Raw genomic sequence first — 12,544 nt, 5'->3', positions numbered from 1 at the left:
TCTGCTGTAGTGGGATAAATCTGTTGTAGAGGATGTAATAACATGGAATGAAGTGATTAAGGTAACAATTTACATCACAAAAGAATAAATATAATGCAATTTGTTTGAGAATGAACTGCAGGAACCAGACCACTAACCCCTCAAATCAATATTTTGGCAGAGAAGTTGGGTTGAATTTTAACCAAAAAGATACATTTTGGTCAGGTTGTGGTCTGGGATAACAGTCTCAAAGATTTGTTTCCAGATTCAAGGCTACCCCCAACCCACCCATTTTTCACTTTAATTAAGGCTGACAGGTAGATGGGTGATTAATCTAATCTAAGAAGGCGAATTTGGACTTTAACTAGGATAAGAAGGTTGAGAGCCTCACAGTTTTTTTAATCATTACTTGTAGATTCCTCTGTGTTTCCTGTGCTTCATTGTGATAAGTACTCATTGGATTTGTGTGGTAAGAGCTTTTACACCTACCTCATGAATCTGGGTGTCTGTCTCAGGACCTTCTATGATTGGGTCAGCCCCCTTCTCAATGATAATATCTTCAAGGCCACTGAGCTTATTGCAGGCTCTTTGACCTTTTCCAGCTAAATTAGTCCTCTGAGCATCCCTAACCCAAAATCCCTCATGAGACACCCCAGTCATTCAAGCAATGATTGGCTGCGCATATGATCGATTTGTTGTTCATCCTGCCATCTAATCAGCTTTCCTTCTTTCTTCCTCCAACTATCCCTCCTTTGCCAACTGAATTGTTTTCCTCTTTGCTGCCCCTTCTAATAAATCCCATCACTCTAATAAACCAAGCTTGATGCCTCACAGTTCATACTCTTGACCCTCTCTAGTTGTGTCCTTGGTATGGACCGACCTGCTGCTATGGTGGTCACTGACTTGGATCTACCTGACTGGGCACCAAGTCTGTCTTTGAGGTGGAGTGTCTTTTGGTGAACTGATCAGTGGTGACAATGATGTCAAGAATAGCAAAGCTCCGCATTATGTGAAGACCCTCCGGAATAGCCCAATAAAAATTTTGCCTGCTTTAGGGTGACAACAGATAGTTTGATGTATGCTATTTTCAAAGTTTGGGACTGAATAAATGTCCTATTATAGTCTTATGTTTCTATTATTCTTCTTCCTGACCTACTAATGATCTACTGCAGCTCCAAATGGATATAAAGCCATGAAACGATTTCCTTACTTCTGACAGTCTCCACATTCAATAAATCCATTTGCTTCTTTGATCGTGTGGTCATACACAAAAGCTGGGTACTCTGTATTGCAGGGCTGAAAGGCTTCCACTTTCCGGTGCTTATGACCTGCAAGAATTAAATTAGCATGTCTGAAAGGTTCAGGGTGAAATTCATACCAAATCAGTCTTTTCAAAAAAGGGGATTAACAAGTCAGGCCTGCACATTTTTGAGATTGCTTAGTGTTGGTGGTGGGAGCAACAGATGGGGGAAGATGCAAGCAGTTGCAGATCGGGTGGTGGGATTCTGGTTATGTGAGAAAATGGAACATGGGATGAGTTAGAAATGGTTGGGATGGAGTCAGAGATGAAAAGAATGGGAGAAGTTGGAGATCATGGGTTTGTAAAGGGGTAAAGCTTACCGAGCTTGGATGAAACATTCCTTGTGTGCTTGTCTCACAAGCATTTCTATCAATGTCTCCTTTTACCTACCAGATTTCCCAAGCCCATGAAACATAGCCCTCATGGGCTTTAAATTACATTCCTGTTGAATTGATGGACCTGGTGCCAAAGGATGGATTGGTTACCTTTCTGTCAAAACACTTATGAAAACAGGAAGTGATAGGGTTGGGGGTGAGTCAAGGTTTGGCTTAAATGTTTCTTTCTTTACATCTGTCTCCAACCTGCCTCCCTGGGAATTGAAATTCCCCTCTCAATGTAAGTATTGGCATTTAAAAAAAATAGTGCCAATTAGTAAGCATTGACAAACATTGGTTAGTACGACCTCCTGAGGAAGTACTACAAAACATATTAAGACTCAATCGTAATTGAGTATTCTACGTTCATGTAATTAATTAGAATCTGATCAATTTCTAACTAATGGAAATAGTTTGATTTTATTCTAACAAACTAGGAATGGCAATGACCTCATAGATATTGAATGTACAGTTACTTACCAAAATGGAAGACAGTTTTGGCTGAACAGATCACATCACATGTTAACAAAGGATGACAGCAGTTCATTTGATGATCACAGTCACAGATGGATGATAAAGTAGAGGGTAATGATTCATGAAGAAAATATGTATGAGAGAGGCAGAGACACAGACAAGAAACGATTAGGATCCAAATGATAAACAGACTGACAGCCAGAGGCTGGAGAGAGGATTCTGTGTTTGAGCGTATCAGGAAGACATACACAGCAACTTTTGCTCTTATAGAATATAAATGCAATGATCTTATCCATATGCTTATACAGCCATGAATACTTTTTAGGTTACTTTATTCCTTGCTTGAATTTGTTTCAGATAAATATATTCAAAATATCAATGTTCTGACTGCTGTTTTGCTTTGGGTTCAAATTGCTCTCTTGGGGGGATGGGGGGAATGGGGGTTGGTGAAGTTTGCAAAGAAAAAAAATTTGTTTCAATACTTTCTTGTCTAATTTTGTAGGTATCTGTTTGCTATGTACCTTCCTGAAGAGGAAACAGAAAAAACCCCAGCATTCTCAGAAATGCTGCATTGCCAACTGATGGATCCTTTTTACAGTAGGATTTGCCAGCTTGATGTTAGGTGAATGCTTATCAAGCAATGTTAGGCCAAAGACCATAATGCCAGGATATAAAAAGGCAGTTTGGACATTGTCTTTGTATACACGTATAAGAGATATTCACACTGCTACATACTGCAGTGATTTATGTTAATTAATGCTCACAATATGAAGAGAATAAAACAATAAGAAATAGAGACAGGGATAGACGTTATGGCCCCTCAGACATATTCTGGCATATAGGATGATCATGGCTTACTTTCTTGTCAGGGCATGGAATTTTATCCTTCCTCCCTCTGCCTGCTGCCCTCCTCTACCTTTTCTGGGATCAGGCTGGTAGTGAGAGGCCAAGGTGATAGTAGTGGGGGAGGCATCAGTGGACAGATTCCTGTGAGAGGCATAAGGGTTCAATTAAGGGCTCTTTCTGCTGCTTCTGCTATTTTACCTATAATGGTCAGTGCCCAGGCAAATGGTTAGACTATTTGCTAGCTGGCAGAGGAAGGGGTCTCTTGTTCAGGCACCCTGTGCAGATAGTCCTCCCCATGTATCCTCATGAGCCTGAATGCCATGCAGGCCTGGCCCTCACAAAGACACAAGAAAATGTCCAAGTACGGTGGCTGATAAATGGCAAAGAGCAACCTAGACAAATTGAGGTGGGATTGCCCTGATTTTTAAGACAGAGGAGGGGAAACTATCATGATGTAACATTCACCCCAGAGTCTTAGCTGATTCAATGTAATTACATCTTGTCTTACTCAGCTCCAGAGAATATAAGCCTATTTTACTCAATCTCCCTCTTGGGACAATCCTTCACCCCAGAAATAAATTGACTGAAATTTTACTGAACTGCTATGAGAGGACTTTTTGTATTAATCCTCAGGATGTGGGCATTCTTGGCTGGGGCAGCATTTATTGTACATCCCTAATTGGCCTTGAGATGATGGGAAGAAGCCTCCTTGAAGGGTTATAGTTCATGTGGTATGTGAACAGCATGAACACCTGCTGAAAAGGAGGTACTTCCAGGATTTTGAGGTCAAGGTACTGAAGGAATGGTGATATATTTCCAAGTCAGGATATTGAGCAGCATTGTGGGGAGGTGCTGGTGTGCCTATGTAGCTGCTGCCCTTGTCCTTCTCGGTGGTTAGAGGTTGCTGGTTTGTAAGATCTTGCTTAAGGAGCCTTGGTAAATTGTCGCATCTTGTAGATGCATTTCAGCCTTGTAGGTCCATCGATGCTATTTGAGGGAAGTCTTTGATGACCTTTGACCTACCAAATGTGGGCCACCTCTTTGTGGTTTATTGGTTCTGTGCTTTGCAAGGAACACAAACAAAGCCTGTATCATTCTGTCCATGTCAAATAATTTGAAGCTTAATTAAAGCTATTGGTTGCCCACCTACTTGGACGCCAACTTGCGGAAAGTTTCAGGGAACATCTCTGGGACAGACACCAAACAATCCCACCAACTTGTGGCCGACCACTTCAACTCCTTCTCCCACTCCGCCAAGGACATGCAAGTCCTGGGCCTCCTTCACTGCCACATCAAAACCACCTAACACCTGGAGGAAGTTCGCTTCATCTTCTGCCTTGGGACCCTCCAACCTCACGGCATCAAAGTGAACTTCACCAGTTTCCTCATCTCCCCTTCCCCCTCCTTAGCACCGCCCTCTTGAACTGTCCTACCTGTCAATTTCCCTTCTCACCTATCCGCTCCACCCTCTCCTCCAACCTATCACCATCACCCCCCACCTCCATCCATCTGTCGCCTTCCCAGCTACCTTGCCCAGCCTCCTATTTATCTCTCAGCCTTCTAATCACCACCCGCCCCCACCCCACATTCCTGATGAAGGGCTTACGCCCAAAATATTGAATCTCCTGCTCCTCAGATGCTGCCTGATCTGCTGTGCTTTTCCAGTGCCACACTTCAACTACTTGGAATGTGTTGCCAAATTGACTGGCAATTTGCCCCTGGAAAAGTCACCATGAGGTTGGATAGCTGTGGGAATGTTCCTGATGTGGTTTCCTTCTGCTTTCCTGGAAATCCCCCTTTCCTCTAAACCTGTCCTCCTTAAGGGTTACTTTCCCACTGAGTAAACTGGGATGCAGTGTACTTGATTCCTTCATCTTAGGTAATAATGAAGATTCAGCATCGATTCTGGTGCCATTCCCCTCATACTTACTAAAATGGCCTACTTAATCCTGCTCCTTTTTTTTGTCCTTTAACCAAGTCTTTATCGATGTTGAAGCACTACTCCCAAGCTCAAGAGCTCTTCCCTAACGACCTTTCCTGGCACCCTTTTGAAAATTTAAATCTACTATATCCACTGGTTCCCTTTATATAACTTTCTGGTTTATTTCCTAAAACAAACTGGAATAGATTTGCCTTTCATATAATCATATTCACTCTGTGAATTTTCAAAGTGCCCTGTTGTAACCTTCTTAAAAATGGATTACAGTATTTTCTTTTCTCATTCTTCGATAGCAAAGTTAATTTGCTAACTTCCAATCCATTGGGATGGTTTTTGAGAGGACCTCTGTAGAATACACACAGTATATCCATTATTTCTGGGACCATCGTTTTCAGAATCCTAGGAGATGGGTCATCAGGTTCAAATTAATTATTTGAACTAATATGATTTACATAAAGTTCTCACTCTCACTAGACTCTTGGCTCCACACTACCTCTGGCATGCTTTTTGTGTCATCTGCTGTGGAGACAGATATAAATATTTGTTAACGTTTTTCTCACTTCCTTATTCCTCAGTATAATTTCTCCTGTATTAGCCTCGTAGGAACCCATATTTCACAATAACCTCAAGCATATCAAAATTCTTTGACTTACCATTCACTAAACTTTCCCCATTCCACAGACCACAGAAGTTGAATTCAACAAAAAATCTGCAATATTTAAAGATACATTATTGTTCCTGAAAAGGTGTCATACAAGATTAATTCTTCAGATTATCAAAACAATCAGGCTATTTCAACATTTCTCAAAAGTGAAATTCCATTGTGTTGCAATAAAAATCCAAGTCCTATCATTATACATTATCACTTCCAGAGGGATGGCATGAGGCACTTTGGCTCTTTTCCTTTCCCAAACAATGAAAATCTCCCAGAATTTGGATTCCAAAGAATGTACTTGACAGTTACAAGTCTAATCCTCACACTTTTAACATTATATGGTTCTGTTTCAGGTCCAAAAGGGTATGCGTGCTACATATGCATATTTTTGCCATGAGCTGTACTAGAAATTATTCTGAACTGATCATTAGTGGTAACACTTGGGAGTAAATGCTGGAAGAATATAGAGGTAATAGTTGTTGAATTCAGTTTGTGTGTAACACTGATTTGATTCCAGTGGTGTCAAACTGAATGCTCCCGCTAACACCCTCTCTTAATCTTGTATAGCTGAACATGCATTCAGGAGTAGGAAGGGAATCCAACCAGTGCTATTGAGAAATTTGTCATGTTCTTTGAGTATTTTGAGGTTTCCATTGCTATTCAAAGCTGCCAAAGTCTTCAGAGACTGTTGTGATGGCAAAGGTTTTGTTTCTGATTTCAAGAAATTTTGCTCAGACCCTTTTTCCCCAATGATTGGATGTTGTAGTGTCATTCATTCTTGGCCTATAGCATGACAGAACATACAGAGATGGCATTGAAGACCTTCTTGAAGAGAAGAGGAGGAGGAGGAGGAGAGGGCCCTCAGTAGGGAGCAACTCTCCTACCTCATTCTTGGAGAGGAACTGCTTGCATGGCCTCTTAAACAGATACTCATTGAAATCAGTTATTGATTGCAGTTAACACTTCCTGTCACAACAAGGTAAACAACAGTGACAGACTCTGCAAACCCCTTTGAACATCTGCTGCATTATAAAGATTGCAGAGATTCCTGTCAAAGGAAAATGGCAATGGCATCGTGGAATACAAACTAGTTTTCCTCTCTCAGAATGAGATTAGATTGAAGTTACATGCTCACAAAGGGCTTTACCAGATAGCCACTGGGTTTTAGATCCACTGTCATATTTTGACTGGATGTCCTCTTAACAGAAACACTTTATAATAAAAAAATCAATATGTCAATAAATAATGCAAGATTATAATCTATTGATATAATACACTACATCTAGGTCCTTGAGAGTCCACTTTGTCAATAATCATGTTGGATATCTGGTCCCAATTCATTCACAGTGCCTGTCTGGTGCTTTGTGAATGGATGGTCATTCTTCTCCTGCCCACTTCCTGTACTGACATTTCCAGTGTTGAAGAATCTTGGAACCAGTTCTCGGCCATGTTGTGCCATTCTTGTATTTTCATTGGGTTAAATTAATTCTTGCAATGATTCCTAGCACATTCTCCTGACACAATTCACCTCCTTTTCCAACACATTTGCTAACATGATTTTATTCTGGCTTCTCAAAATTTTGCACTCCACTCAGGCACACAGACATTGTACAATGCACATTATGTAAACAAGCAGGCAGTCAGCCCTTTGTGTGCTGCCTGTGTCAGAAAGAATGAGTGTAAGTCCATCCCCCCACCATATTTAGGTCCGATTGAATTTTGTTTTTTAAACCAGCTAACTGATTTTTCTGAGGTCCGTGGAAATTAGTGGATTGTGAAGGCAGGACAGAAAAAAGAATGATATCTTTTGAGTTTGACATCAGTGTTGTGCTCCTGGATTTTATCTCTGGTGATTTTTGCAAATCTTAGATGATATTTGGCAGGCACTGAAACCTGCTATTGGGACTGCCAAGGTTGGCCCAGGAAGTGAAATCAAAGTTGCAAATGTTAAAGTGTAGTGCATACTGAAGGGAACAGCTGTGCTTTGAGAAAACCTAAAGAGAAACGCATGAATCTGGTTGAATTTTTGGAAGCTGTATTGTGAATGTTCAATTTCACAAACAGCAAGGAAATATTCTGGAATGCTTCAGTGAATGTATTTATGCCAAGTGTTGTTTTGCAGGTGGCAGTGCCAAGAAGGAAAGAGCTGGAAAGCACAGCAAATGATTCAGGTTGTCAAGAAGAAAGAGAATCACAGATGGGCATCCTACTTTGATGATGTGTGATTGAGCAGTGATCACAGGAAGTAAGGTTAAAGGATTACTTCCCTGTTATAGAACCAAACTGTTTTAGTGATGATGTATGCATATACAGACACTTTATGAATAAAATATATTTTTGAAATAAAAATAAGTCAGCATCACTAAGAGGAGTGGGTGAGGTGAAGACCATGTGACAGGCAGTTGACATCGTGCAGAGGGGATAGGAAGGGAGATGAGATGAGATGAGATGAGATGAGATGAGATGAGATGAGATGAGGAGGGAGGAGGGAGGAGGGAGGAGGGAGAGGAGAGGAGAGGAGGGAGAGGAGAGGGAAGGGTGAAGTGAGGACCCTGTGACAGTCAGTCAGTATCACTGAGAGCAGTGGGTGAGGTGAGGACCCTGTGACAGTCAGTCAGTGTCACTGAGAGAGTGGGCAACAGTTCAGCCTTAACACAAGGATAAAGGTGACAACACCACAGATCAATGAGCATAGGGTTTATGGGGAGTTCTATAAACTTTCAAAATGGGTTTTCAAATTGCCACTGTTATCATGTGTAACATTAAATCAACTATGCAATGTGTTGCCAAGCTGGCTTATCTGGCCAACATCCAAAGAAGACCTCCTGTTTCTGACACAGGAAATAGTTGGAAAAATGGGCCAAATTTGGTCAGTGGTTAATGACTGTCACCTGTCTGGCCTGGCTACTCTGTTGCAAGGAGGCAACTCCTCCATCGCCGAGGTTAAGGAGGTGCTGGGTGGGTGCCTCCTCATAGCATACATTTTGTAAAGAAACACTCTCCTGAGACTAATTAATGTGTAGGCCCCAGTGGTAAAGAACGAGCTGCTGGCTGTCCTCCCATTGCTGCTGGTGATGTCTAGGTGGTCATTCTGGCCGGGGAGTTTGTCTGCATCATCCATACAGATGGACGATCCAGAGAGGTTGACAGCAAACCTGACGCTACATCCAGAGTTCTGATGGCAACAGTCAAAGTCCTCAAGTTGCACAACGTCTTCAGCATCCCTGCAGCATAGATACACCTGGCCGCGGCCAGACGGGTCTATCTGCTCAAGGATAGATTTCCTGTTTGCATTCTGCACATTCTCAGTCAGATCCACCAATGTTAAGCTGGTGTCTCTCTCTGACCACTGCCTCCTATGGCCACCTGTCACCTACAGGATGATCAGTGGGCTGGCAAGGGAGCATGGAAGCTGAATGTGAAACCGTTAACCCCAGAAATCATTGAGGAGCTCAAAAGGGATTACACAGGTTGGAGAACTGTGAAGCCTCTGTTTGAGTCTCCAGCAGACTGATGGGAAACAATCAAGGGGAACATCAAGAGATTCTTTACCCTCAAAGGTGTTCAGAAGAGAGAGATGGGGAAAACTGTCCAAACTCCAGAAAACCATGTAGAATCTATTCCTGCTACAGAAAATGGGGATTAATCACACAGAGGATTTTCAGGAGGTGAAGAGCCAGCAAGCTTTTGCCTCACAGGCCTCCAGGATAATCTTCTGGTCTAGGGTTTGCACCGTGGAGCAGCTTGAGATGTAGTCATGTTTCGTCTTCCAGAAGGTGCACAAGGAGAGCTCTGTGCTCAGCAGCCTAAAGGAAGAACATGGTTTGGTAACGTCATCTCAGTCTGACATACTGAGGATCAGCAAATCCTTTTATACCAGTCTGCATGGCATGAAGCCTATAGCCAGCACAGCCTCACAGCCATCCCTATCCTCCATCACAGTGGTCTTTGACCTCAGTTATAAAGAGGCTGGACCAGCTGTTATCTCTAGTTGAGCTGTTCAAGGCCCTTGAGCCGTTAGAAAAGAATAAAACTCCCAGAAGTGACAGCTTACTGGATGAGTCGTATTCAGCTCTTTGGGACTTATTGGCTAGGACCTGCTGGTGGTGTACAACAGTATGGGGGTTCTGTCAGAGAACATGTGTGAATCCATGTGGAAAAGTATCATCACCCTCAGCTACAAGTGGAAGGAGGAGATGAAGGAAATTAGAAATTGGCACTGCTGAATGCAGACTATAAGATCGTGTCTAAGGGTCATAGCTAACCAGGTCAAGTCTGCTCTGGGATTGTGTTTCACCCCGACCAAACTACACTGCACTGCCAGACAATCTCTAAGAGTGAGTGAAGTAAATGTCTTTTTTCTGTCTGAGGAGAAAGCTCTCCTTCTGAGCAATGGGAGGCCCTTCAAGAGGCAAATGCATTAACCTGGCACTGACACAGTACAGGCGAAAAACATCTGTAATCCTCAAGTTTTGAATGTGAAATACATTGAGTGACAACTGTGTGGGATACAAATCTTGATCATAAGAAATCTTGATCATGTCATTGGTCATTACAGATTGATTATAGTCATCTCAGTAAAGCAGAAGTAATTACACATGACCCCAGGACCACTAGTCACAAAGACAGTCCAAGGTCTCATAAATTGCACAAAGGCACAAAGCTGATTTCCTCTTACCTTGAACTCTAGGTATTTGTTAATATGCTCTTACGTGCAATGGTGATGTGTCAGGTGGATGGACAAGGTTTAAATATTCCTACATCACTTACAATCTTCTACTGTATTTTTATGACATGGCTTGCTCTCCATTCTTTGGAATAAGGTCTGCTATGTCAAAGGTCCATGATGAGGTACTCCATGTCCCACATTATCAGAGTTTGTATTGTCCCACTGCATCAAGATTATACTAAGCTGTCATTACTGGATGATATGAGTGCTGACTGTTCATATTACTGAGGGCTATTCTGTTTGTGATAGTCCCCAAACGGATTAATTGGAACTGTGGCCAATGAATCCAGCTACAGCAGGAGTCAATGTCACTGTGGTGCAATGAAGGTGTAGGGGTATTGAAGAGGAACAAAAACTCCAGCCATCTTCCATTTCCATTGTGAATTTGCAATTCAAATATGGATGGAAAGCAACACAGATCACGCTTTGCTAACTTCCCCCCAAACTGTCATGCTCCTTTCTTAGCTGCATTCAGTTTTGACTGCATCAGTTCTGAAATTTCATACATTCCCACCTAATTCTTTCATCTCTCTGAGCCCCTGGCTACAGCTGAGCCATGTCCATAATCATGATGTGCTATCCCCTGCTGTGGTAGTGACTATTAATGAGCACACCTCTTGCAGTATCCCCTGTCTCCAATGCATTATTGTCTCCCATTCTTCTATGTTGAGTTGCATTCTTTCACAATTATTATTTCTTCTGTATTCCTGTGTTCTGCCTCCAGTCCCACAATTGACTTCCCCATCTTCCCAACCATAGAATACTTTCTTATAAAGACCAATGACTTTCAGTGAGCTTATTGTGGCTCTTCCCTCCAACCAATATGCAAGGACAGCTTCCATTTAGTGAGTCACCAGACCCCTAACTGATATCCGGGAAACTTCCAGATTGAGTTACCACTAATCCCCAATCTGGTTGGACTGGATCTGCAGGACTGACCATGGCCCACATTCTGGGCTGTTGTGTTATGAAACACCTGACCCTGACTGTCAAAGCAGCTGACTGACTGAGTCTCAGACCTGGATGAGATGAGATGATGTCTTTGACCTACTATGGTGACAGTCCTGACTGATGACAGTCCCACTTGACTTGATTGAAGATTGTGCCATTGGGCTTTGAGTCATGGCCATTAGGCTGAATCATATACAGTGTGCTTGCTGCATAGGCTTCTGGTACATGATATGGGTGCAACATTGATGTAATGCAATGCTGTGCAACAAAATGTCCACACACGTGGGATGGCCTGGTGGTTCAGTGGTCAGTATTGCTGCTTCATATTGCCAGGGACCCGGTCTGACTCCAACCTCAGGTGACTGTGTGGGTGGAGTTTACACTTTCTCCTCATGTTTGCTTGGGTTTCCTCTGGGTTCTCTGATTTGTTCCCATAGTCCAAACATGTGCACTCTGGGTGGATTGGCCATTTTAGATTGCCCATAGTGTCCAGGAATGTGCAGGCTAGGTGGGTTAGCTATGGGAGATGAATGGTTACAGGGATAGAGTAGTGGGGTGAGTCTGGGTGGGATGCTCTTTGGAGGGTCAGTGTGGATTTGTTGGGCCGAATGATCTGCTTCCACACTCTAGGGATTCTACGATTTTATGACTTACTGATTGTTGCTGATTACCATGACTTGTATCTTGGCTTTATGTCTGCAGGGCAAGACAGAATTACTGGGAGCCTGTAAGTTCTGGATGAGGTAGCAAAGCGCAGGGCTGTGAGCATCCAAGTAGATGCCAAGTGAATCAGTGCCCAGAAAGTAAGCCAAAAGTCATGAGGATCACTCTGGTCCAATCCATAAGATGGCTGTCTGTCCCTGGACATGAAGTGGCCTGGCAACAGTATTGCAATGGAAGGTGGCAGTAAACTCCAAAGTGCAGTATTGAAGTGGAGAACTGATTTTCATGTTAGTCTAAAATGTACGATGATGCAGTGATGAGGCTGGTGTGTATCCATTGCAGGTGGTCACTGCCTATGGAATGTACCTTCAGGAGTTGGGATCCTGGCCAAGATGGAGGCCCAGGGGAACAAGTGGTGAGTTCCAGGCACCAAATATCAACTCTGAATTTCACATTGGGAATTGCCACTATCAGTTTCTCTCCGTAATGTGGGAGAATAGCAAATTCATTATAAATGAGGTAAGAATAGTTAATGATGAGATGTTAATGTATGCAAATAGGTCTCTTACTGCTCACTAGCAAGATCCTCATCTCACCATCTGAAGCCTGGGCGAGAGATCAGACTTGTTTTTCC

At 42.7% G+C, this 12,544-nt stretch overlaps 1 protein-coding gene across 6 annotated transcripts in view; it reads right to left on the bottom strand.

Moving 5' to 3' along the window:
• LOC140458136 (voltage-dependent calcium channel subunit alpha-2/delta-4-like) overlaps positions 1–12,544 on the bottom strand; it is a 491,615-nt gene that overhangs the window by 54,309 nt on the left and 424,762 nt on the right. For 5 of the 6 annotated variants that reach the window (XM_072552257.1, XM_072552261.1, XM_072552260.1 and 2 more), the window contains 3 exons: positions 5,566–5,621; positions 2,134–2,154; positions 1,190–1,307 (listed from right to left, as the gene is read on the bottom strand). In XM_072552257.1, coding sequence (XP_072408358.1) covers positions 1,190–1,307; positions 2,134–2,154; positions 5,566–5,621 — 195 coding nt within the window. The remainder of the gene's footprint in view (positions 1–1,189; positions 1,308–2,133; positions 2,155–5,565; positions 5,622–12,544) is intronic. The other variant, XM_072552258.1, reaches the window with a different exon arrangement.

The sequence above is a fragment of the Chiloscyllium punctatum genome, chromosome 32 (genome assembly GCF_047496795.1).
Source record: "Chiloscyllium punctatum isolate Juve2018m chromosome 32, sChiPun1.3, whole genome shotgun sequence".
NCBI lineage: Eukaryota > Metazoa > Chordata > Chondrichthyes > Orectolobiformes > Hemiscylliidae > Chiloscyllium > Chiloscyllium punctatum.
Note: the sequence above shows the minus strand (reverse complement) of the source record. Positions and strands in the feature narration are given on the sequence as shown.